Source organism: Heloderma suspectum, chromosome 5, assembly GCF_057233095.1.
Source record: "Heloderma suspectum isolate Gila_16-S chromosome 5, 16-S_ref, whole genome shotgun sequence".
NCBI classification, from domain to species: Eukaryota; Metazoa; Chordata; class Lepidosauria; order Squamata; family Helodermatidae; genus Heloderma; species Heloderma suspectum.
The window spans coordinates 179,133,084-179,160,868 of record NC_139462.1 but is presented as its reverse complement, the minus strand read 5'-3'; the positions used below and the strand labels follow the sequence as shown (position 1 = coordinate 179,160,868).

Here is a 27,785-nt window from a genome sequence, read left to right as displayed (position 1 = left end):
TGGACAAATCCCGGAGGAGAAGGCTATCAGTGGCTATTGGTCCTGATGGCTGTGTGCTATCTCCAGTTCCAGAGGCAGTGAGCCTATGTACATCAGTTGCTGAGGAACATGGGTGGGAGGGTGCTGTTGCACTCATGCCTTGCTTGTGGGTACCTGGTCGACAGCTGGTTGGCCACTGTGTGAACAGAATGCTGAACTAGATGGACCCTTGGTCTGATCCAGCATGGCTTTTCTTATGTTAACATCTTTACTCAAAAATAAATCCTGCTGTGTTCTCCCACGTAAGTGTGCACAGGATTCCAGCCTTGGGCAACAAGTATGAGACCCAAAGTGCATCTGAATCATCAAAAGATTCAGATGCCTGAGATTTGGAGAATGGGAGTTTGACTTTACTAATAACTTGTAAGAAACTCGAAAGGCCTGGATGGAACAGCATGGAACAGCACTTCATTTTCGGTGCTTTCCTCAGGCTGGCTGAACAGGTTTTGTGGGCAGATTCTGGGCGATATGGCAAGAATCTAGTCCAGAATTTGGTACACAGTTATATGCATGGTTTTAAATTACTTTTGTGAACTTTACGATAGAGAGTAACTAGCAAAACACAAGGCTTTGAGAGCCCTCGTTCTAGGTATTGCATTACAGTCTCTGTCGCATCTTTGCTTCCTCCTTTAAGTTAATATTTATTACTTTAAGTTAATATTTATTAATGTTTATTTATTTATTACATTTCTCAAAAAAATAGTAATTGTCAGATAAAAACAAGATAAAAATAGCAATGGAATGTGATAAAACTAAAAATAAAACCAGTAATGGGGGTGAAACAGTGCAAAAATCTAAAGCACTAAAAACAGATTTCTAAAATGCCTGGGAAGATCTTTTTTTTTTAAAGGTCTCCACCTGGACTGGAAAGACTGTAATGTAGCCGCCAAGCAAGCCTCCCTGCGGAGGGCATTCCACCAATGCAGTGCCACCAATGAAAAGGCCCTCTCTCTTGTGGCCACCCACCTTGTTGGTTAAAAAGTACCTTTGTGAGTTACAGGATATCACCATTTAGTGGCAGGCAGTACTTTACCAGCAAATAGATTCAAAAATCAAGAACACAATCCAGCCAAAATCAAAGCACTTCTGTCCCACTGATTTCAAAGGGAGAATTAGGCTGTGATTGCACTTTCCTGGGTGTAAGCCCCATTGAACTCAGGGGAACTTACTTCTGAGAAGACAGGTACAGAATTGCATTGTTATGCTGCAATCCTACATGCATCTCAGAAGTGCCAAAACAACCAACTGCTACCATATCCAATTTCAGTAATTCAAGTAATGGCATCACTCAAATCCCCAGAGGGATTGGTTACAACAATAAAAAGGAATCGCTCTTGTGCTACCTTAAAAACTAACGGATTTATTGGGACACAAACTTTCAAGCCCAATCCACGAAAGTTTATGTCATAATAAGATAACCTTTTCTCCCACAACACTAGAATTCATGTCACCCAATGAAATGGATGGGTGGGCAACTTGGCAAGAAAAAAAGGACTTTTCTGTCTTAAGATACATAAAATTGCACCCTGAATCTGCCAATGGCCATTGGCCTAGTTATCATGGCCAAATGGAAGCACCATGTTCAGATGTAGTATGCATAAGCACGTAACTGAATACCAGTGGCGGGTTGTGTTTGTAGCAACAATAGTAGAGGACTACTGCCTTTATGTCCTGCTTGCAAACTTCCTGGAGGCATCTATTTGGTCACTCAGGGAAGTAGGATGCTGGACTAGATATTTATTTATTAATAGATGTATAAACTGCCTTTGACAGAATATTGCCCTCACATAGTGGCATACAGATAATTCCATCACCAGAACATAACGATATATGAAACCATCAAAGTAGAACCCCTGTTATATCCCCTACCCAAAATGGGCAGTAACCTAGTCAACAAAGCAATTAATAAAATACAGATTGAAACAAAAATGTCTTAGGATGCAACCATATGCTTGTTTAGACAGAAAAAGTCCTACAATTCCCAGCATGCCCCAGTCAGCATGGCTGGCTGGAGGAATGCTGGGAGTTGTAAGACTGTTCTGTCTACATATGCATAGGATTGCGCTCTTAAAGAGTTTTCTTAAAAACCAACAGTGAAGTGGCCATATATAGTTTCTGGGGATGAGAAGCCCACAAGTGCAGGGCCACCACCAAAAAGGCCTTGGACCAACTTGACATCTCTTACCTACAGACCAGAGAGCAGGGCTCAGAAGTTGACCTTACAGCTAGGGCAGCCTCTTACAAGAGAGACTTTGGGCCTGATCCAGCCATGGTGTAGCAGACCCAGGGCTCACAGGGATGCAGCACTTCTTTATTAGAAGGGACACTGATGTCATCTGCCAACCTCCTTAGAATTCCAGGTTCCCTCTGAGTTTAGATGCAGTTCTCACAGTGCCTGAGAGGAAATGAATTTTTCCAACAACAATAGATTGTTCCCTGTTGGAATGCAAAGCATTCTAGGGTGGCTTGGTCTCGAATGGGTAATTAAAATCCATTGGCTTTACCGAAGGCCTCTTCCTGGTGGAGGTAAAATTGCTAGAACTGGTTTGTTGACATGGATCTACACAGCTACCTGAATTGTTGGACTCTTCGTGGGGTGTGGCTGCGGCGACTGTCATGAGGAGTGCCTGCACTTCCAACATTTACCACTATACTGCTGTCCAGCGGAGCTTTTCTGAACTGGTTAGGCTGCAAACCTATACCCATTTACCTGGGAGTATGACCCAATCAGACTTACTTCTGAGCAGACATGTATAGGATTGCACTTAATCAACCTTGTTGCAACTGGCGAAGTGGGCTGTAATCCACGAAAGCTCATGCCGTGATAAAAAGTGATAGCCTTTAACATGCGACTAGTCTTCCCTAGCCTAGGGCTCTCCAGATGTGTTGAACCACAACTCCCATCACCCCCAGCCAATTTAACTGATGGTTAAATTCCAGCCAGTGTTTTATGGATGCTTTTGCTTTTACTGTATTTAAATATATATATATATATATATATATATTAATTTGTTATACACTGGTGCAGTTTATAAATTGTATAATAACAATATCGGGGGATGGGAGTTGTAGTCCAACATATCTGGAGAACGCCCAGTTACAGAAGGCTGCGTTAGACGCTTGATTATTCTTCATACACCTTTGAAGGGCCACAAGCGTTTTGTTTTTGAACGAGGCTTCTAAATAAAATTCTCGCCGCGGGCATCACCTCAGGCCTCCTCCTTGGCTCGGATTTCGGTGGGGCTGTAAAATCCATTCTGGGTTTCATTCAGAACTCTAGTTCTGGCTGGTTCTGAATGAAACCCAGAATGGGATTCGCAGCCCCACCGAAATCCGAGCTACCAGCCTCTACTACCCTTATCCTCACGCGGGCAAAGAGCGACTAGCGGCCGAGCCCGCGCTCTTCCCTGGCTCTACCGACAAGCCCCGGGTCTTGCGCCCGCCCTGGGGACGTCCCCGGCCCTTTGCCAAGGCCTTGGTCTTGGCGGAAACGTGCTCCGGTGACGGAGGCGCTGCAGCTCCGCCTCTCGCCGGCGATCACGTGGAGAGGCAGCGGCTTAGTCCGTGGTCGGGGTTGGCCCGCTGCTGGTGTGTTTGTGGGTTGTACGGCTCCGTGTTGGGAACCCGCCGTGATCTCGGGCTGTTGTTCTATTCTCCTTGCGGCCGCGAAGCGTCGTTCTAACAAGTCGGGGAGCAACGGCGAAGAGGAGCAGCCGGCTGGGCAAGTCCCGGAGGCGTCCTTGAGGAATCCTTTGCGGTTGGCAGGGAGGGAACGAAGGAGGGAAAGGCGGAGGGAGGGCGAGCAGAAGCGCCGTGGGTTTGCCCGTCTTCTTGCGCGGTTTCGGTTTCTATGGGGATACGTAGCTTGTGGCACAAGAGCCTTCCCAAACCGAGGCCTTCCAGATGCTTCGGACTACAACTCTCACCATCCCTGTCCATGCTGGCTGGGGATGATGGGAATTGCAGTTTAAAAACCAACAACACCCGGTTTAGGAAGGTTGTTGTATTAGATCGCCAACCTCTGGGGTGGGCATGGGAGTCGTTACCCTTCCACACGCGGGTTTTAACAATCAGGAATGATTCCCATCGCCGCTGCCTCCCGGCCGCCGCATGTCCCTGGGTTTGGTCCTGGCTCTTCGCCGCTACCGGTGCCGGCGCCTTAAAGGATAGAGACCTTTTGCCCGCCCTAAATGCGCGTAGGGCAGGGGCAGCTTTTTCGTGGAGCGCTGAGATCTTAAGTCGTCCCAGTGAAGCGATCTTGTGGTTTTCTTTCTCTTGGGGGTCTTATTTCAAACGCGTTGCTTGCACCGAGGGCGAAAAGGTTAATAATGAACGAGAACAATAAAAGAGAGAGAGAGAGAGAGAAATAATAAATACTTCTGTTTCTCCTCCGGGAGCGTCTCGATGTAATGTCGCTGTAATTCATCACCCATCTGGATTATGGCTCTTTAGTGTTTGCGCGCCAGCCCGCGGATATGTCCTGGATTTCTCACAGCTTGACACTGATGAAAATCGGCCCGTTTGAGGCGACGCGAAAATTGTATGTCTTGGGTTTGATGTGTGAGGGGACATTTTCACAAATAAGCCATCCCTTGATGCTCCAGTAATCGTATGATGAACCAGTGTCCTCTCCCACCGCCCCCCACCTCTTTTTCCTTGTTGATTTTATCAGGATAAAACGTAGAGGAAACACAACATCTTGATTGAAGATTAAAAAAAAATCAGATCCATAGAAAGCAGTCACATTCTTATTTGATACTAAAAGCTCAACATAATAAAACAAACACTGGGTTGTATCCAATGTTGGTCCTACTTAGAGTACACCCACTGAAAGGAGTAGAACTTAAGTTAGACTAACATTGGATACAACCCACTAATACAAACTATCACAGTAAAAATGGGTCATCTGGAGGAATGAAAAGTAAGTGACCCTAACTATCCAAATATTAAAACAAATGAATGGCAATGTCCAATCAAGATTTAGTATACGAGTTTAAACTTAAAGGGAGAGGAAATAGCCCGTTCTTGAGATTCTAGATAGGGAGGAGCAGAAACTAGGTCCAAAGAAAAGAGCTCAGCTTATTGGGATGATGTGCTTCCGTGACCCTGCTTTTAAATTTCTCTGTCTCTAATAGATCCATACTAACACAGTTGGGAGAGGAGAGCTCTGTGCAGATCTTCACATTGTGTTCTGTGGATATGGGTGGTGGGGGAGCACAACTGTAGTGATTGACTTTCTCCAGGTACTCCCACTGAAGGAGGTGAGGCAGGTGCCTACTATGGAGATGGCCTTTTCAGTGGTGGCACCCAGTTGTGGAATGCTCTCTCCAGAAAGACTCCCCTGTTACCTATGTTGTGGTCTTTTCAGCACCACAGGAGAAGACCTTTTTATTTTCCCAGGCTTTGTAGTCCTTCCGTTTTAAAAATGGGGTTAGTTCGTTTTTAGATCTTTGCACCACTGCTGGCTTTTACCCTGATTTTTTAACTTCACTTTTATTCTGTTTTAAACTTAAGGAGTTGGATCTAGGATCTGCCTTCCATGGGAGGAAGAGATCTTCTGTGAGATGAAGGGCTCTGCTTGTGGAAGGTCCCACTTCTTTGGGATCCACTCTCTCTCTCTCTCCCCCCCCATGCCTCATTCAGGAGGGGCTCCTGAATGTATTGCATTTTCAGGAGCCTGGGGGGGCTGCCAGGTGAAGAACAGGGTGGGGAAGTTCACTTTGCACAGTGCAGTTGATGTAGTGTAAATCTGGATCCAACCCAAGTTTTTTTTTTAATATTATGCTTTAGAGAGCCAGTGTGGTGCAGTGGCGAGAGTGTTGGACTGGGAGCTGGGAGATACGGGTTCTAGTCCCCACTCGGCCATGGAAGCTCACTGGGTGACTTTGGGCCAGTCACAGACTCTCAGCCCAGCCTACCTCACAGGGTTGTTGTTGTGAGGATAAAATGGAGGAGGAGGAGGATAATGTAAGCCGCCTTGGGTTCCTTGCAAGAGGAAAAAAGGCGGGGTATAAATGCAATAAATAAATAAATAAATTTACTGTGTTATTATATTTTATGGTTTCACGTTTTGTTTTGTGAACCGCCCAGAGAGCTTCCGCTATTTGGCGGTATAGAAATGTAATAATGCAGTGTAGAAATGTAACTTCCTCTGGCCTGGATTTTCATGTGTTCAGTTGAATTTCTGTATTGCGCCTACATGTGCACAATTGTATGCTTAGGGCTCTTTCTGTAGTGGGTTCAGTTGAAGGCCCTCACAGCTTAAAAGAATGCGTGAGGAGAGTACGTGTGTTAGCCCTGCCCCTGGCGCAGTGCCTGGTCACTCCTGTCAACATGCACATAAGGTGGCTGCACATGAGGTACGCATGAGAAGGGGCCGCACTCATTCACTAACATGCACACATAGAACGTCTCGGTGGGGGGGCAATTCTGATTGGCGCATGATCCCCCCCCCCATGTGGAGGAGCTCTATGCACATACATTTGTATGCATGTAGGACCCCTTCCCACACTTGTCAAATGTGAGGGGGTCATGACTGGTTCACATGTCAGCTGCAGCAGGGGTGGCTGCTGCGTGTGACCCTACTCTGAACACCTCTTGTGCTATTGGGAACCCTGGCGAGCACGGTTTCTGATTGCAAGGAGAGATCCTTATGCGTGTGCGTAGACTCAATAGAGAGGCTCAGCTGAACACACAGAAGTTCCCCCTACACATATTCACTGTACACCAGCTACCAGGGGTGTAGAACCTCAGGCTTGGGGGCCACATCCATCCTTCTGTGTTTCCCAATCTGGCTGTCAGGGGTTCTCCAGAAGGCCATTCCCCTTCTCCTGGTTTCACCACTTTTTGGCCAACCAGTGATGGTTTGGCTGTTTCCCAGCTTTTGTGCAATTTTTTCTCCATTCGAAAGGCTGAACTGCCTCCCCTAAGACTTAGTTACTGGCAGTAAGAGCTTTAGGCTAAAATATGCTGATGTTCTTGGTTTTTTGTCCCACCCCTTTTTCCTTTGGCCCTACCCACCAGTGGAAAGCAGCCCCTGAGAGCTTCTCCAAAATAGTACTCTGTCCTCAGGTTGAAAGAGGTTCTGCACCCCTGCTGGAAGTGGTTTGGACTGTGCTTAGGTGACTTCCACTTACTGGGCAGAGTTTGGCAACTGGCAATAAACAAAGCTAAATTCTCCATGTGGATATAAGGGGTTGTCCAAAGGTAAAAGGTTAAGCAAAACAACTCTAGTATCTTGAGCAACTGGGCAGCGTAAAATGAGAATGCAAACTTGCAATAATTTACCAAAAAGCTCTCTTAGCACAGGTGATAAATGCTAGCTGACCAGTCATTTCTGACAGTGGGAGCTAGATGGCATGTGAATTATGTGCAATTTAGACAGCACTGCACCTCAGCAACTAATACGTTTACATCTCATCTCTTACAGTTTTGAACAAAGTAGCCAGAGTTTTGACTGATCATCTTCCAACGGTCCTTTGGCCAAATCCAGTCATCGAGCCTGTGCGAACAAAAGAAAATTCCCATCATCTAAGGTAAGTCATAATTGGTACAATTGAAAAAATACTCCTTTCTGAGGTAAAACTGATCAACGTTTTCAACTTGTATTGAGGTGGTGAGATAATTGCTGTCACAGCAAATGATAAAGTTTCCAGTAGTCATAGTTAAGCAGCTGCTACATCTGAGCCTGTTGCACGAGATCAAAGTATAGGGAATGATATCATTGTTGGTGAGCAGGCTGGAAGCTTTGTTTGTTTTTGCTGTTCTTCAAAAGACAAGATGTTTTTAGACTACATGTCAGGAAGACACTGAATGGGTATTTTAGGAGAAAACCAAGGTGTCGATCTTCTTTTCCAAGTATGCCAAATTTGTAATGTTTTGTTCCCGGGTATTCTGTGGAGGTAGTTGATTTATCCTTTGTAGCAAGGCAAAGAAATCATCCCAAAGGAATGTGTCCTATTACTTCTTGCTCAACTTGTACGCATTTGACACTGGTCAGAGATGCTGTAGCAATGCTCATAGTTGCACTGCCATAGCTAAATATGGGATCACAACACTCCTTTTGAGGAGTGGTTGCTGAAGGACACTTTTTCTGTTTCTGGGACATTTGTCTGCCCAAGTAAAACAGCTAAGTGGGCTTGCCCTTTAGTTGACTGCAGGGGAAGCCTGATACAGAAACGTTGGGAGTATAGTCCTATGGATGGACAATGGCTATATGAGCAGCCCAAGAGGGGGACTTTTGAAAGGTTCAGGGTAGGTTTTGGAGTCCATTTACGTTGGGGCATGTTGCGGAGGGCTCCGACAGCACAATCCTATCCATGTTTGCTTGGAAGTTAGCCTCACTGGTTATAGTGGGACTCATTCCCAAGTCAGTGTGCCTGAAAGTTCTGAAACACATTGTCACTTGTCATGGAAGCGAATTTTGCTGCCAGTCTTAACAGTATAAATTTAGATGAATTCTATTAAAGAATTCTATTGTATAATGACACTGTTATCTCCTATGGTTTAAGACAGGGCTGCAGAACCTCAGCAAATCCGGCCCTCCTAGAGTCCCAATATGGTCCTCCGGGGTTCCCCAAGTTACCATCCCCCTTGCCCCATGCCCTTTTCCCCAGCCACCGACCATTTGGTGATTTTCTGCTTTTGTGCTCCCCCCCACCCCCAACCAAATTATAAAAGGTTTAAATGCATCTCCTAAAGCTCAGATACTGGCAGGAAGAGCTTTAAAGTAAAATATGCTGGTCTTTTTGGCCCAACCCCCTTTTGCCTTCAGCCTGACCCACCACTGGAATGTGGTCCCTGAAAGCTTCTCCAAAATGGAATTTGGCCTTTGGACTGAAAGAGGTTCTGCACCCCCGGGTTAAGAAGTCACTTCATACATGCCTACAGTTGGATGCTAGTACTTTCATAGTTGATTGAAACTTCATTCAGTTTTTAAAATTTTTATACATTTATTAAGTTTGCCCCCCCACCCCCATCCTCCAAGGAGCTCAAGGCTGTGTACATGTCTTTCCCCTGCCTCCTAAGCCTTGTTTTATTTTCACAACAACCCCATGAGATAGATTTCCGAAATCTCTTTTGGAGAAAATACATTCATTAAGCCAACCAAAATGTCACAAGGTAGTGTACAAACTATCAAGTTGATTAAGGCCAATGCTGCTACCTTTGCTTTTCCTGTGAGGTCGGGTGGGCTGAGGGACTGTGATTGGCCCAAGGTCACCCAGCAAGAGTTTCATGGCTGAGTGGGGATTAGAACCTGGGTTTCCTTTGTCATCATCTGACACTCTGACTCAGCCTGATGTCCTCCAAGTGTATTGGACTGCAACTCTCATCATTCTCAGCCAGCATGTGCACTAGGTTGGGAATGACTGCTCTAACCACTATTCCACACTGGCTCTCCTAATTCTAGAGAAGTCTAGTCATGTGTCTTGCATACTTCTATAGTTGAAATAGTTCAATCCCACTAAAGTTGAATGCAATCCTGTGAACAGTTAACCCAGTAAATAAATATATAAACATACATATTGGGAAGAGACTGCACAAAGGCTTCAGTGGATGTGCCTTTGATTTGACTAGTTTGTGAATTGTAGGCTATAGCCTCATTCTTTTGTTGTGGCACCATAAAGACTAAGCTTTTGTGGACACTGTCTGCTTCAGATGCATCTGATGAAGTGAACAGTGTCCACAAAAGCTTATGCCGAAATAAATTTGTTAGTCTTTAAGGGTGCAATCCCATGCATGTTTAGGCAGAAAAATGTCTTACATCTCCCAGCATTCCCCAGCCAGGCTGGCTAAACACGCATAGGATTGCTCCCTAAGAGGTTAGTCATAAGACTCTCTGTTGTTTTTGCTGCTACAGACTAACATGGCTACCTCTCTGGAAATTCTTTTGTTGCTTTCTGAATCTGTGGTGTACCAAAACTAAAACTTCCTCTTTCACACCTGCTGCCTTGTAGTATCCTTCTGTTTTCACTTGTATAGTTTGCTTTAGCAAATACTTTTTATCATGTATCAGGTTGTTGCCTACCCAGATCATTGCTTGGAATGAATCAGGTGTGTGGAAGATTTGGAGTAGCCCTGAGCACAGTGATGACAGAGAGATGACATGTTTTCATGTGAAGACCCATTTGTCATGCCTTTGCAATGCATTCAGTACCTATCACTTCCTATTTCCCCAGAGCTCATTCCAGTCTTCCTGAACCTGGTGCACTCCAGGTCTGTGGGACTATAGCTCCAGTCATCCCAGCCAGCATGCTCCTTGGCTGTGGATGATAGCAGTTAGTGCCCTACACATCTGGAGGGCACCAGGAAAGCTGGCTCATTCTGCAGGAAATATTTTGCAAGTGGCAGCACAGTAGCAGGCGTTACATTTTGCAATCAGTGGAGTTGTTAAGAGGCAACAGTGGAAGCAGCGTGACTTAGGAAGATCTGACGTTGCAAGACCTGGTCTGCAAACCTCCATCGAGTTCTCCTTCTTAAATAACACTGAAGGGACTTAGGCAGTCTAGCTGCCAGTGCTTGAATTCTGGGGTAAACATAGGGTAAAGGGCTTCAGTGAAATCACAAGCCCCAACCCTGGGTCTTTCCCATTTTGGCCAAATCATGGTTCTTCTCCTATTTCTAGAAATCCAAGGTAAACTAGTGACCGCCTCAAAAAGCGAAAGGGCTAGGTCTCCTCTGCCCGCAGCCACCCTGGGTTCAAGCATTGTGCATGGGGTGGATTTGGCTAGCCCATTTTTCCCTAACCTGGTGCCCTCCAGAGATTTAAGACTACAACTCCCATAATCCCTGATCATTGGCTTGCTAGCTGGGGCTGATGGGAGCTGTAGTGCAAAACCTCTGGACCACAGGGCACCTGGTTAGACAAATGCAGACCTAGAGATTACACTGCCCTGCTCAGCCAGACACATACACACAGAGAAGCATGGTGGAGAGATCCAGGCAGGGGTACTATGTGGAGCTCTTGAATAAAGGAAGGGGGCCAAATCATGGTCCTATCCAGTAGCCTTGTAAAACAGTAGCTAAGGAGGACATCATAAAGGTTTGGGGTGTGCGCTTTCCCTAAGCCCCCTGTTATTTGAGCGCTGCTGACTGTGCAGGATTGCAACCCTCCATTCTAGCTCCCCTTCTGGACTATTGTGCGATCTTGCACTTTTATTTAGGAAACACTTATTCCCGATCAATTTCTTAGTTGGCACTAAGCATAGCCGATCCAGTTGATAGGATGCAGGATAGGGACCACAGTTCAAATCCCTGCTCAAATGTGGATTTACTGCAATAAACGTGCGGTTGTAAAACTTGCATTTCAGAATGCAGGGCAATATTCTTACATAGCCCAATTTAGAGCCATTCTGGTTATAACTTAACTTAAAAAACAAAAACGAAACAAAAAAAGGCTTTATAATGTTGCCACAGCAAAGAAATGCGCAGTCACCAAGACAATGACAACTACTTACTAACCACAAAAAACGATTAAAACAATTAACAGTTAAACAATGAAAAGTTCCTAAAATGCCAGGGCAGTGCAGAACAGAAGGATAGGCTTACTGCTTTCCCAATAATTATCATTATATACTAAGAGTGACCTTAGTTGTCTCAGTACTGATCATTATGTAGCCAATGTTGTGCTATCCGCATACAAGAGGGAAATGTCAGCGAACTTTGGGGAACTCCAAGCTTTGCTGACATCCCAAAATATTTAGGGGGGAAACCCTCAGGAGGGGTGTCTGGTGGCCATAGCATGCTGACTGGCTGTTTGGGGGGGGGCATGGAAAACCAGGCAGGAGGGGGAATGGAGGGAAGTATCCTGAATAAGGGCAGGTTTCTAGCCAGCCAGCTGTGAACCGGAACTCTTTGCACATTTTGTTGCAGGTGCCACTGTTTTTTTACAAATAGTCCTGGTGACTGCTCCAGTGCTGCGATAGGATAATATTGGGAGTGCACAACCACCATCTGCCGAAAATAAAGCACGGGTGGGGGATAAGATTTGCAGAGTAATACACACTGAGCCATTCACCACTTCACCAGAGAGCTCCATCTATTGGGCAGTATAGATCTGTGGAATGTAAATAAATCTAGTAAAGATCATACATGTATTTGCAAATGTGTATTTGTCACATTCAGACTTTACTTTTTCTTAGGTGTACACCATAGTAATTTAATGGGTTGGATCTAGATGTAGTCATATTTAGCCCCAATAATTTCAGTGGGTCTTCTCTAAGTATGACTCAATCTGGATCCAGCCCAATGTGTGAAGTGACTCTGACAGTGGTCTTGATCCTTGCATGCAGACAGTATTCCCCATGGAAATGGCGATAGCAGTGAATGGACAGAACAGTTGCATTTCCAGCGGGACAAAATGCAGTGCGTGTAGTGGTTGTAAAATGTAACACTTCTCCAAAAGTAGTACAACCATGAGGGAAAATATCTGGAGTAGACCCAATAAATGGGATAGCAACTGCATTTTAAAAATTAATTTTGTGTAGGGTTTTGGCAGTAAAATCTGATGGTCTCAAAAGTTTGATTTTGAGTGACCCGTTTGTCAGTGTATCCCTTGATTAACAAAATCAGGCTTTTAATTTTCTGCTTCTCTGGCTATGGGAGTATGATGTCCAAGGGCTAGTTGTACCCCCTGGGAAGCCGGGTTGCCTTTAACAGTCCATGGGTTATACGAGGGTTGTTTAACCCTCACACAAACCCCGCTGCCTGGGTGCTCTCCACAAGCCAAGGCAACCACCAGCTGGGGCTTGTGTATTCAGAATGGCGGCCCCAACAGTTAAGTAACCCACAGAAACTCGTGTTGAGAAAGTCTCTTTCTCAGCACCCCCGCTCCCATTTGTAAACTGAGAATTACAGATGGCCAGTGTTAAAGCATTGTACAGGGAAACATAATGGTATGGCACTTCATTAACTGAAAGTTCTACGACAAGAATTAGAATCAGTAGCTGTCATTTGTGGAATTCTTCTTCGCATTGCTTTACATGGAGGACTGTTAATTAGTCCTGACAATCCACCTGAATTGACTCAAGCTAAAAAAAAAAATCTTCTCAATGAAATAGTACCTACTCTCTGTCAGGGTGGAAACTGAGCCTATAGAGCCCCAGAGCAGTTCTGATTCTGAGGAAGCACAACAACCCGTGGGAGAGGAGCTCGCTCATCGCTCACAGGCACAGCGGCAGGGAGAGATTCCTTCTGCCTGCATTCCTGAGAGAGATAGTGACCCTGGCAGCGAGAGAGCAGGGGAGGGGATCTTGCTGGATGCTCGGCACAGACGCAGGGAGCGGCGCCTGATGGAGCGCGTCAAGAGGCGGCACTCTGCCCAGTTGGCGCTAAAACAATGGTCGCGTCCCGAAGATCCCCGGGTAAGAGGGAGGACCTCTCCATAGCCCATAAGTTCAGAGTCTTCCCGCCCTTCTCCTTCAAACGGGGACCAACTGCCTTACCTGGAGCTTAGGCTCCTCTGCTAACTACCCCAGTGCAGTTCCTTGCTTAGTCGTTGGTGATTAGCATCTGAGAGAGTCATTAAGTTGTAAAGGAATAAAGCCTTGGAAAGAATCCTCTTAGTCTGTGTCTTGAGTTGGCTATTAAAGGGGTCTGTAAGAGGCAGCTAGGGCGCTCCTGACACTCTCATGAGCAGTGACATATGCAAGTTGCAAACTCAAGATAGCAGTTCCCCTTCTTCGAAATGTAAAATCCTAATCTTGTTTTTTTTTTTTTCAGGGTGAGGCTTTTGTGTTACATTGCTCACCTGAGTACATTTCTCAAGTGAGCAGGATTCCCGCCCCCCCCCTTCAGCTTGGCCTCTGAGTATCACCTGAATTAATTTTTTTGGGTTGCCTATACGCAGACACTCACACGCGCGCTTTGTTCCTGCCGCAGTTAGGTTACCACTCAGGAATCAGTATAATGTTACTTAAATGGCAAAAGTATGTTGTCTCTCTTAATCTGCTTTAACCTGACTGGCTGTGTGACCAACAAAGATTATGGCGAGGCAGAGTCCGTAAACCCATGTGAACGGGCCACAGTTGTAAAACAGAAATGGTGTTTGTGTGTATGCAAGCAATACTGTGTGGTTTTCCTCATGGATATCTTGGTCAATGAGAACTGAAGGCATTACTTTTCCCAGGATTTAATTTCTATGGAAGAAAAATTCATTTCACATTATGTTCTCACATTAGGGTGTGGGAAAGAAAGATACTTTATTTTGTGAGAAAACATCCCATTTGATATTTGTTATTAAAATTTATATACTATCTTATTTGCTAAATGCCATCAAGGCAATATATAACAATTTAAACACCATAAAACCTTAACAAAATAAAAAAAACAAGATCATGTAGAGCACAATCCTAAGGGATTGTCTCACAACAGACCTGTCTAGGAGCCCTCTGCCTATCCTAAGCCCTGCTGGCAGGAAATGCCTTGCATTCCTCCTTTTCTTTCAGATTACAATTTACTTTTATGTGGGCGGGACAAGCAACAGCAAAATATTAAATTTAAAAGGCTACTAGTTACTAGAAATCTGACTAACTTTCAAGGAAAGAACATAGTGGTACTATTCTGTGTCACTCCAGAAAACTTCCTGGTTCTCTTTTCCAAACTTCTTTGGCCTCAGGATTCTAACTCCCAGTCAGTTCTGTTGCATATGGACAACAACAACAATTAACTTCTGTCTGGGTAACAACTAAATGCTAATTGCTTGTGTCACATGAATAATATACATGATATTCAGAATTAGATCATCCTTTTGATATGTCTGGGATGAGATAGATGCAATTATATTGAGAAATGTAAGTATCATTCATCCAGAAATATTTATTATTATGCCAGGGGTTCAAAGACAACGTCCAAACATGTTGTGTAACATTTGTTTGTCTTCAGAGACTTGTCATAAAATTGTTTAGCCCTGACCATCACCACTATATGCATACATTCTGTCGGAATGTTTGACAAGCTGGAGGAAGAGGAAGCATCGGTGATACAACACCTTGTTGAAGAACGTGTTTGCCCTTACCTACCTCAGTTAGCAGAATCCTGGAAGGAGAAAGTGTAGGCTTTCAGGAAATGGATATCATTCGTTCGTTCGTTCATTCATTCATTCATTCATTCATTCACTCAATCGCCCATCTGGCTGGTCACCCAGCCACTCTGGGCGATGTACAACAATAAAACCAGTTCATACAATAAAATTCAACATTAAAAACATCACGTTTCTAAAATTACCCTAGCCCACCCCAAATGCCTGCCTGAACAACCACGTTTTTAATGCACGGCGGAAGCTCATTAAAGAGGGGACATGGCAGAGTTCCCTAGGGAGGGAGTTCCACAGAGTGGGGGCTACCACAGAGAAGGCCCTCTCCCTCGTCTCCACCAACCTAGCCGTCCTGGCTGATGGGACAGAGAGAAGGCCATCTGAGGCTGATCTTGTCAAGCGGCCTATCTGGTGTTGCTGGAGGTGCTCCTTAAGATAGGCTGGGCCGGAACCGTATAGGGGCTTAAAGGTCAAAACCAACACTTTGAATTTGGCCCGGAAAACAACTGGTAGCCAGTGCAGCTCCTTTAGCACTGGAGTAATGTGATCTCACCGGCGGCTGCCTTTAATCAGGCAAGTCGCCATGTTCTGTACCAGCTGCAGCTTCCGAACTGTCTTCAAGGGTAACCCCACGTAGAGTGCATTACAGTAGTCCAAACGAGAGGAGACCAGGGCATGCACTACCGATGGGAGCAGATGGTCGGGAAGGCAGGGGTGCAGCCGCCATATCAGATGGAGTTGGTACAGCGCTGTCCGGCTCACAGCTGACACCTGAGCCTCCATGGACACCTGGGAGTCCAAAATGACCCCCAGGCTGCGGACCTGGTCTTTCAAGGGTAACTGTACCCCATTCAACACCAGGTCAGCATCCCCCAACCTCTTCTTGTCTCCCACCAAAAGTACCTTGGTCTTGTCAAGGTTCAGCTTGTTCCTCCCCATCCAGCCATTCACCGTCTCCAGACATTTGGACAGGGATTCTATGGCCAACCTTGGTGAGGATTTGAATGAGAGGTAGAGCTGCGTGTCATCCACATACTGATGACACCGCACCCGAAACCTCCTGATGATAGCTCCCAGTGGCTTCACATAGATGTTAGATAGCATTGGGGAGAGGATAGAACCCTGTGGCACCCCACAAGTGAGCGACCACAGGTCCGAAACCTCCTCTCCCAGTGCTACCCTCTGGTACCTGCCGGAGAGGAAGGACTGGAACCACCGTAATACAGTGTCTCCAGTGCCCAACCCCTCCAGGCAGTCCAGGAGGATACCGTGGTCAACGGTATCAAAAGCCGCTGAGAGGTCAAGGAGAACAAGGAAGGAGCATTCGTCCCTAATAAATTATACCAGAATATTACAGAACAATGAGGAGCATGCCAAAATGAATAACTTATTGATTTAAATTAATTATAGGTAAAATTAACTAACTATAAATAGTTTAAATTAAAATACTTAGTTCATTTATTTTCCACTCTTCCTCCAAGGAACTTAAGGAGGGATACATGGTTCTCCCCCCTCTCCCCACTCTCTTATCTGCACAATAATCCTGTAGGCTAGGTCAGGCTGAGAGAATTTGCATGAACACCGCAGCCCACCATGGCTTAAGTAAGCCACGGTGGGCTGCAGCATGGGCTGGCAGCCATTTTGACTATTCAGGCCCCAGCAGGGGGTTGCCATGGTTTGTTGTGCTATCCAAACCTGGGTGGCAGGGGTTGTTTGTGGGTTAAACAACTCTCAGATAACCCATGGTCTGTTGTAGGATCGTTTAACGCGCAAACATTCCCTTGCCACCTGGGTTTGGATGACACAACAAGCTTCTGCCAAGGCTTGAATAGGCAACCTGGTGCCCACAGGCACTGCAGCTTGTCATGGCTTAAATAAGCCACAGTGGGCTGCACTGATGGTGTGAACCAGGTCACTGACTAGCCCAAGGTCAGTCCCCCAGTGAGTTTAGTCCCCCGGTGGGGATTTCAGCATAGGTCTCCCTGGTCTCAGTCCAGTCCACTGTAGCCACTACACCGTGCTGGCTCTCATTATAAGGGAATTGATGCAGACAAACCCAAAGAGGGAGATGGTTTTGTAGGTTAAAGGATAGAAAAACGTTACCAGATCACCTCCATTTTTCCATTTTGTTCGCATGCTTCTACTTGGTGTCTCTGCTTCCTGTAATTTTGTCTGCCTATAATTGCTAAGCTGACAGTTAATGGAAACCATAGATGGGTAACCTGTACTTACTGGCCTGGTGTCCACCCTCCTCTAAATTGGAAAGGAGAATGTCCTGAATATGAAGTGCCCAGGCCTATGGAAAAATCTGCCTATCAGCCCCACCTCCTTCCGCAATCTCCTGGCCACTCATTAATTGACAATGCAAACAGCCCCGAGCACTCTTGCGACCTCCTTCCCAGCACCAGACATACCTATCAAGTGTCTCTTGCCTTGGTGTCTCCTCTACTTCGTCAAATCCTTTTCAGGAGACACCCTAGTTTTTTTTCCTAACACTGTCACCTTTTTTGAACCCATGAACTGAGGGCCAAAAAAGATACTCCTTTAAAATTTAAAGTAATTTCCAAAGTGGCCCACCCTTGCTTTAAACCTGTGTCTAGCAGCTTCATCTTTTTTGGTCATTTTTACTGGTGCAACTCCCTAGCGTGGGTTTTTAAGATCCGTATCGGGGGGCAGGGGGGAATTTAAAAAGTAAAAGTTTTGTAAAAGATGTAGTTGCTAGAGACCAATTTAAAGTAATGTCTGTTTTGGCCCTAAGTGTGCTTTGAGGACAATGGCTTTGCTAGCATCCACATTGTCCACAGCTTTGTGAAGCTCCCAGCAGGACACCCATCTTGTGTCTCAGCCCCACATTGAACATAAGAAGAACCATGCTGGATCAGATCAAAGGCCTATCTAGGCCAGCATCCTGCTTTGCACAGTGGCCAACCATATGGCTATGGGAAACCCATAAGTTGGATCTAAGTGGAAGCCTTACTGAGGCCTAGGAGCCCCAATACTCCTTTTCTGGATTTTTTCCTTCTAGATTATTTTGTGACGCTAGTCCTGTGGGCAGAGACTCTGCCCAGCTTGTTCCTAGCTTGGTGCCTGTTCTTTCACCTCTGCATCAAACTCTTGTGAAGACGTTAAATCTGTCTGCTCTCTTTTGGTCTGTGCATATTTTTTGCTCATGTCCCATATGTGCTTTTTCCTAGTTGTGCCAGACCTGTGGAAACACTGTGAGAAACAAAATTAACGACCTTTCGATTTTCTGCTGTAAGAAAAGGAGTTGGCCCAACACCTGTGTTTTATTTTAAAGACCTGTTTGCCTATGCTATTATTTCAACTTCTGAGCTGCTTCAGTGACTCCTCCACCTGGCTGAAAACTGCCTAAGTGTGTTTAATCCCTTCAGAGCTAGTTGCTAAGCAAACATCAATTAAGCCTGCATTTGCAAAGAAGACTCCTGCAGAAAGCTTCTGCCTTGACTGAATTTAGAGGAGGAGCCATAGCTCAGTGGCAGAACCCACGCTTTGAATGCAGAAAGTCCCAGGTTTCAAGTCCTGGCATCTCCAGCTAAGGCTAGGAAAGAATCCTGCCTGAATCCAGGAAGAGCCACCATCAGTCAGTGACCAGAATACTCAGCTAGATAGCCCAGTGGCCTGACTTGGTGTAAGGCAGCTTCCTTTATTCTAATTGCCAAGTAACTTGAGAAACAGCAGATCAGTCTTTAAACTCTACATTCTAAGTCAGACCAATTTATATTTAAAGGAACTCCCTCCTTGCTTGAAAGGAACTCTTCCACAATGTATTGCAACATCCTGGACAGTTTTTTTTCCTTTGATGATGGTTTCAGACTTTGCCTGGACGTAGGCCGAATTTTAAGCTTGCTGATTTTAAACTCCCTCCCCCCAGTCCTGAGGAAAGGGTAATGTCCCATTTTTTCATAATTTGGAAGTGCCCAAACACTATGTAGAATTTTCTTTAGTCATAAAATAACGTAAAACTATTGGATTGGTACTAAAAGTGCACTTTGCCTCAAGGCCCTCTGGAGTGGTGCACTCATGTCTGACTCGTGGGCATCCCAGAGGCAGCTGGTTTAATAGAATGCTGGACTAGATGGGCTTTGGTATGATTCAGCAGGGCTGTTCCTATGTTTTTATCTTGGTCATTTATGGTCTCTGCTCCTGGCACTTGAGTTGATGTGGATTGGTCAACTCAGCTGGATTTAGCTGATGGTAAACTCTTTGGGTGTTGACTTCCAAGTATGTGAAGGGGCCTCTGGGAGGAGCAGGGGCTAGCTCCGCCCCCTTGATGATGGTGCATATGCAGGCAACACCCCCGAGCTGACACGTGATTGACTGAGTCCGAAGGTGGCATCTTCATCACATGTAAGGTTCCCAACAGTAAAAGGGGAACCCAGTTGAATGCCTGAATAGGGCTAGAAAGACTGCTAAGGGCACAATCCTAGGTATGTTTAGACAGAAAGAAATCGTACACCTCTCGGCATCCTCTAGCCCACATGGCTAGTTGGGGCATTCTGGGACTTGAAGGGCTTTTTTCTGTCTAAACATACATAGGCTTGTGCCCTAAATTGTTCATTCACGCTGTGCTTTATAGGCCCTTGATGGCGTGTCCTCCAAGATTATATGCATTTATTGCTGCTTCTCCAATCATTTCTGCTTTTACTTCCAGTCCCAGTACTAAACCAAGGGACAGTTTATAGGCACTCTCTGAGCACTATACTGATTTTTGAAGTGTCAGTACTGACGCACTCTCTATTAAATATAACGTTACAGTCCAGCGAGATAAGATCGGGAAGGCCTCTGACAAATCAAAGGACAAAGTAGTTCCTGTTTGCAAATGAGGTTGTATTTTCAACCTCTCTCTCGGAAAAAGAACCAACAGCCTAGATATCTGAAAAGATGTTATGTGCTGAGGCATCTTAGATAGATATTTTTTGATATTTCATCCGATATTTTCAGCTGAGCTGTTTTTGGGAGTTCGTGGGGTAACTTCAGTTCGTTATTGCAAATTGGAGAAGTGGTTTGGAAACTACCACAGCCCACAGATGAGGCAGAAGAAAGCATCTGAAATATGCTTCTTAACATCATGGCTTTAACACCAGCATAGAATGAAGCTTGGGCAGGATTTTGGCTGCGGAAATACTTAATGTCAGAATTGTATGCTGTCACCTGTTTTTTAGCAAACACCTGTTATTTTTTGATGTCAGGGTGTGTTACTGTCTTGTCGCAGCAATTGGGGTGGCATAGCACACCTCTCTCCTTTTCTCCTCCCCACCCCTGGTAAATGTGTCTCTCTTGCTTAGTAAAAACAACAAAGTCTTGTGGCACCTTGAAGATGGGCACGTTAATTCTGACATAAGCTTTCATGGACTGTAGCCCATTTCATCAAGTTTATATACAATACATATGGTGATGGTGGAGGGAAGAATTGTAATCAGTGAGATTAGAAGAACATTAAATGCAGAAAGTACTGAGAGTGAAAAACACATTGTTCACACCGTTGCATGTGAACTCCATAGCAAGTAGCTCGTACCTTATGACTTTTCGTGAGCAAGCCATTTTTCATAGTATTGCACATTATTTCAGGGCTACATTTAGGAAAGCCATGAAGTACCATAGTAAGCCTTTGGTAGTGGGACTGTCCTTTTTTGTACCCAGGCTGCCATGAAAAATCCACCCCCCAGCTTTCCCAAGTCAAGTGTGTAAAGGGAAACTCCCAGACCTCTTCATTTGGTCACATGTATGTCTGTACATTGTGTGTTTTCACCGTTAACAGGTGGAAGGGGAAGTCCAGTTTTCAAACTTTTTTAGTAATAAGATTGCCAAGGACCATGTATGTGTCACATATATTTTTATTTATTATGGAAATATCCAAACAATTCTGATACCTTCATGAGTTAGAGAGGCCTAAGCACCATCATATTTACACATGGACACAAAACTAACTTTTTAATGTTATAATCTGTGACACAGACCTTAGGGGAAACTGCAGTAGGTATCCTGACTTGGTATGATCCATCCGGTGACTGCTATGATACATCAATATTTGATATATCACAGCTTATCTTATATTTGTAGTCAGTGCATTTTATTTTATTTATTACATTTTATTTCCTCTAAAAAATTTGATGTGATGTAATATAGCCAGGAGATCACTAGGATTGACTGGCTTCCGTAACTTTGAAGCTTCAGATGTTTGCTTCAAAGTGACTGTTCTTTAGCACCACCCAGGAGACACGTGTGACTTAAGGAATGTTACAGACGCGAACAGTCATTGTCCCCCAAGCTGGATTTCGCCCCGCACGAAGCTGTGCTGACCAAGCGCTTTAACTAACAACCTATATAGAAGCAGGATATCAGGCAAAGTAAAAAACATCAGTTGCTTTTATAGATTGAAGTGCAGCCTATGATACAGTGTGGAGACATGGATTACTTTATAAATTAATACAAGTAACCTCGTGCTGAAAAACTACCCGACTTATTGATAATATGCTTGCTAGAAGAACTTTCTCTGTGACTATAGGAGAGGATACTAGCATCCCTAAAATTTTAAACAATGGACTACCACAGGGCTCGGTTCTTGCACCTCTCCTTTTCAGTCTATACATAGCTGACATACCACACACAAAGTCTAGGAAGTTTGGCTACATGGATGATTGGGCTATAGCCACACAACATAAATCCTTTGAGACAACTGAAGATGTCCCCACTTCCGATCTAGACATACTGGATAAATATTTCTGTAAGTGGAGGTTACAGCCCAATCCAACAAAGACGGAAGTAACGTGCTTCCACTTTCGTAATAGATCAGCAGGCAGAGAGCTCAACATTCAATTTAAGGGAAACCGGCTCAGTCACAACATGCATCCCAAATATCTTGGGGTCACACTGGATAGGGCACTTTCCTATAAAGAACACTTGATGAAGACTGTTGCCAAACTGAGAAGTAGAAATAACATTCTACACAAACTATGTGGCACTAGCTGGGGCTCGACAGCGGATACGCTAAGAATGACCGCACTCAGTCTGGTTTACTCAGCAGCAGAGTACTGTGCCCCAGTGTGGCTTAATAGTCCGCACACGAGAAAGATCGATACACAACTGTATGAATCAATGTGTATTGTTAGTGGGATGATACGATCTACTCCCACATACTGGCTGCCTGTTTTGAGCCATATATCACCTCCGGATGCAAGATGAAAGAGCGCCCTTCTTCAAGAATACCAGAAGATTATTGACAATCTCCAGCTACCTGTCAGGGTGGATGCTGAGCCCATAGAATCCCAGAGTAGTTCTGATTCTGAGGAAGAGGAGCCGTTCCTGGGAGAGGAGCGCGCTCATCTTTCCCAGGGCCAACAGCTGACAGAGATTCCTCCCACTGGCATTGGAGTGACAAAGCGCGGGAAGCAGACTTGCTGGACGCGCGACGCCAACGCAGGGAGCGGCGCCAAATGGAGGGCGCGGAAAGGAGGCGTAGTGCCCAGTTGGCGTGCAAACAACGGTTGCGCCCAGAGGATCCAAGGGAAAAGGGGAGGGACTCTCCCTAGCCCATAAGTTCAGGGTCTGCCAGTGATTCCCTTTCAAACAGGGACCAACTGTTCCAACTTAGGGCATAGGTACTCTGCTGCTCATATCTAGTTGCTAACAGTAGAGTTGTTAAGTTGTAAAAAAGGAATAAAGCTTTGAAAAGAATCCTGTTGTCTGTGTCTGGACTTGGCTACTGGATTAGACTGAGAGAGGCCTCCAAGGAGCCCTTAACAGCACCAATATTAAATGACATAACCTACTTGGAGTGAAACAGGTTAAGATTGAGACATCCAGCCATTTCTACTGCTAAAGCTCTTCTAGAAGATGATTTCAATATCCACAACATGTGGAAACAACATTGGCTAGGAAATTGCCCTCCACAGTGCCGAAGCTTGCCCTGCATCTTGGAAAAACCACCTGGATTTGACCAGCCCCGTGCGATACGGACAACCTTGAACCGAATTCGCACGGTTCATGGTAGATGTGCAGATGCCCTTTATAAATGGGGCAAAACAACATCATCAAATTGTGATTGTGGGGCTGAAAAACAAACTATCCAACATATAGTGACAGAGTGTCAAAACCGAGCCTACAGTGGAGACTTCGCTGATTTCCTGGCTGTGACAACAGAAGTAAAAAACTTTATCTGTAACCTAGACATACGTTTGTAATATTCCTGTCTATAGTTTATATTTTATGTTTCATATTTATTATGCTCTGTTTTTATTGTAATGCGATGTAAATGTGCCATACGATAAATAATAATATCCTCTAAAAATGCTCAGGGCAGTGCACATGGTTCATTCTCCCTCCATTTTGTCCTTTACAACAGCCCTGTGAGGCAGTTAGGTTGCAAGATCAGTAACTGGGTCAAGGTCATCAGTGAGAGCTTCATGGCTGAGTGGGGATTTGAACTTGTGTCTCCCCAGTTCTAATCCACCTCTCCACAACATATTGGCAGATTAAGAGATTATTGTCAGTTGATACAAGCAGTGGGATACAGGACATGCTCAGCACAGCAGAAAATTGGAGGCTGAGGGACAGACAGGAGATATTTGTCTCTAGCCAGAGCCAAAAGCTGCTCTTCACAGCTGCCATCTAGAAATGTGTAGCTTTTTGCTACAGTTCTCTATTCATAAAGGAACATTAGAAGAGCCATGCTAGATCAGACAAAAGCCTATTTAGTCCCACAGTGGCCCGCCAGATACCTTTGGGAAGCCCCCAACTAGGACATGAGCACAACGGCACCCTCCCACTTGTGTTCCCCAACAACTGGTATTGAGAGACATACAGCCTCAGATACTGGAGACAATATATAGCCTTTGTGACTAGTAGCCTTTGATAGCCTTATCCTCCATGAATTTGCTTTGCATGGAAAAATGTATCGGCAAAGAGGCTGGCATGATGTTTTGGCTCCTGTGACGGACACAAAAGATGGAGTAGAGATATACATGTTACAGGACATCCTTAGAGTTTCCTTCCCTGTAGGAAACCTGATATAAACCTACTGTGACATTTTCCTCTGCATTTTTAACTGAATCGTGAATCGTAGCTCTGGACAAAATATTGCATTCAAGATGTTCGTCTTTAAAAGTTCATTATATTTACTTGGGCTTACCCCTTTTATGTTTCAGATTGATTTTACATGCCACTTGGAAGATGACGCCAAAGCACGAAACACAGGTAGGTGCACTTATTTGTGTGTTTTGTTTTATTTGGAGGAGTGTGTTCTTTTTTGAATGAACAAGGAAGCTAGTTTGACATTAGTGAAAGTAGAAAAGTTGTGTAAAAATACTTCTGGATTGGTCAGCTGTTCTTGAGGAAGCAGGTCCTTCCTGCTGTTGCCTTGCACTGGACTATATAACCAACCAACTATGAGTGAACTGTGGAGCTTAAAATCCTTGTGGAGATATATTTGGATAGCATATGAAGACACAGAGGAGATTGTGTAATTGATACAAAGAAGAGATGGCAAAAATAGTTCCTCTGACGTGCATATCGTAATGCTGTGGATGGGAGTGGAACACTAGCAGCTTTTGCAGGTAGGGGTCATGGCAAAAGGGAATTCCACTGATGTGCTTGACAGCAAAGAGGCTGTTGGAGTGTGTGCATGTGTTTCTTTTAAATATTCAACTCCCTTAAAGCAAATTCTTCTGAAAATCTGCTTCCACATGCAGATTGTTCTTGTGGGAAAAGTGGAAGCTTCCTTAAATGTAGCAGATCCATCCAGGATCTGATCTAACTCTTCCTTGGGGGAGATTGTATTTGTGTGTGACAAAAGTGAAGAAAAATAAGGTGTTCTCCACATGTATTGACAAACAGAAAGAAGAGACACACAAATCAAATTTCCTAAACATGTACTGCAGGTCACCAAACTTTCTGATTTTTAAGCTCTGCAATATTAGGATAATACAGCCCAGTCTTACAGGGCTGTTGTATGTGAAGAGTTTTAAACAACTAAAATGAGCTATGCAACTACTAAGCATTAATAGTTGATAATACTCTTTTTCAAAGGTATTTTTCTCCTACTGGGAAAAATATATATACAGTATATTATATACAGTACTTACAGTTGCCCTGTGATATTTACTATCTAAGTTCATATGCATTTTTCGTCTGACAAAATATCTAGAACAAAAACTCATTCAACTTATTAAATGTTCAATATTTTTCCTACAAAAAGTGGTCAGTCATATCCACATCCATAAGGGCTAGAATCTTGTGACCCAGTCTAAAGATAGAATCTAGTCTGCATTGGGAACCGCATACATCAGAAACACACACATGAATGTGCATCTGAATTCAGATAACATTCATTCAAACTACATTGCTTTCAGTGGGACGCATGTTTCGATTTGCATGCTAGCATAAACTAAGATCATGGCATCTGGCCCCATCACTTCCTGGCATATAGAAGGGGAAGAAATGGAAGCAGTGACACATTTTATTTTCTTGGGCTCCAAGATCACCGCAGACGGTGACTGTAGCCATGAAATTAAAAGACGCTTGCTGCTTGGGAGGAAAGCTCTGGCAAACCTAGACAGCATAGTAAGAAGCAGAGACATCACCTTGCCGACAAACATCTGTATAATCAAAGCTATGGTTTTCCCAGTAGTAACGTATGGCTGTGAGAGCTGGACTATAAGGAAGGCTGAGCGCCGAAGAATTGATGCTTTCGAACTGTGGCGCTGGAGAAGACTCTTACGAGTGCCCTGGACTGCAAGGAGGACAAATCAAATTTAGTCCATCCTAAAGGAAATCAACCCTGAGTGCTCATTGGAAGGACAGATACTGAAGCTGAAGCTCAAATATTTTTGCCACCTATTGCGTAGAGAAAAGTCACTAGAAAAGACCCTGATGCTGGGAAAGATTGAAGGCAAAAAGAGAAGGGGACGGCAGAGGATGAGATGGCTAGGTAGCATCACTGATGCAATGAATATGAACTTGAGCACACTCCGGGAGAGAGCGCAGGACAGGAAGGCCTGGTGTGCTATGGTCCATGGGGTCACGAAGAGTCAGACACGACTGAACAACAACAGTTTGATTGAGGCTGTGTGTGCACTCTCTCTCTCAGGGCCAAAACAGACATTACTTTAAATTTGTATCTAGCACCTATGTCTTTCTTTTTCATTTTTATTCTAGAGTAGGTGCTGGGGCCTCAGCCCCAGTTGGGATGCTAGTGTGGGGGTAAGGACATTTTAAGATCTGGATCAGGCCCCCTACACCTACTCTAGAATAGAAATTAAAATAAGATGTAGCTGCTAGACACAGATTTAAAGTAATGAAGGGCAAAACAAAAGATGTCTGCTTTGGCCCACTCTCTCTTTTTAAATGAAGCTGAGGTTCTTCAGAAGTCAAATTCTCCACCCAGTAACACATTGTGTGTTCCTGCAGAATAATGACACGCAGACAAACCCTTGCTTGTCCTGAGTCAGACTGAGTCCTGAGTCCATGTATCCCAGGACTGTTTACTCTGATTGGCAGAGGCTCTCTGGCATCTTAGGTAGAGGTTTTTCCCGGACCGGCTGCTTGACATCATCTTAAGTGGAGATGCCATGGATTGAATGTGTGCAGTCCTCCCCCCGCTTCCCCCCTCCCGTTACCAATGTTGCTGTTATGAGAGCTTTAATGAAGAATAATAATTTCCGTTGTTTAAAAATGAATTTATTTTGTAAATATACTCACTGGGGGAGAATGCGAGTTCCCCTAGTGAAAGGTTCACCATTTGGGCATGCATTTTAATGGCCTGCAGCAGTTAAATGTACAGCCACAGTTATGTTAGAGCTGATGGATTTCCCCATTAAAAAGGCATTGGAAGCAAGTCACAGTGACATTAAAAAGAATTTGTAGTTTAATCATGCAAACAGCAAACTTACAAATAAAAATATTTATGGATCTGTCTTTTAATGAGCCAACAGAGCCAACACTTATGTTCAATGAGATAGAACCAAAATCACATGCTGCAAATGGCACATAATGTTGTTATAATTGCAGGTAGAAAGACACCTTGAAGCTTTCCAGTGCCGTGGTGGGCTAACATTAGGGGCATACAAATCCTGTTTATTTTGACCTGTTGGTTCAGAAACACACTAGAATTAAAAAGTAGCTGTCCACCAATTATATCCTTTAAGACAACTTGTGGTCCTCCAGATGTTTTGGCCTACAACTCCTGTCAGCCCTAGACAGCGCAGCCAATGGTGAAGAATGCTGGGAGTTATAGGCCAAAACATCTGGAAGGTCACAACTCCCATCACCCCTAGCCAGCATAGCCAGTGGTGAGGAATGCTGGGAGTTGTAGGCCAAAACATCTGGAGGACCACAAGTTGTTCCCCCCTGCTTTAAAACATGCTTTATTTGGCTAACGACAACAGTTTTCACTTTTACTTTTCTTCAGAAGTTCTACTTATTACTGGTCAGTTTGTGGGAAATTATTGGCATGAGTCAGTGGAGGGAGGATCTGCCTGTGCAGCAGTTCTGGTTTGGGGAAGAAGGTTGCTAAATTCCTAAGTTGCACATTCAAAACTTTGCATGGCTAAAAGAGACAGCCCTCTCCACAGGCACTTCTCCATCCCTCTTCGGTGTCTCGCTGTTTAGGTCTGGCTAGACTCCTCCTATATATGGGCCGCGGTGGCTTAGAGGTTAAGACGCTGAACTGCAGACTGGAAGGTCAGCAGGACAGCAGTTC

At 44.6% G+C, this 27,785-nt stretch overlaps 1 protein-coding gene across 1 annotated transcript in view; it reads left to right on the top strand.

Annotated features, from left to right (window-relative positions):
- Positions 1-3,438: 3,438 nt before the first annotated feature.
- Positions 3,439-27,785, top strand: part of SNX10 (sorting nexin 10) — a 55,561-nt gene continuing 31,214 nt past the window's right edge. The window contains exons 1-3 of the mRNA XM_084858514.1: positions 3,439-3,760; positions 7,469-7,574; positions 24,235-24,283. Of these exons, the coding sequence (XP_084714640.1) occupies positions 24,260-24,283 (24 nt within the window). The 5' untranslated portion in view covers positions 3,439-3,760; positions 7,469-7,574; positions 24,235-24,259. The remainder of the gene's footprint in view (positions 3,761-7,468; positions 7,575-24,234; positions 24,284-27,785) is intronic.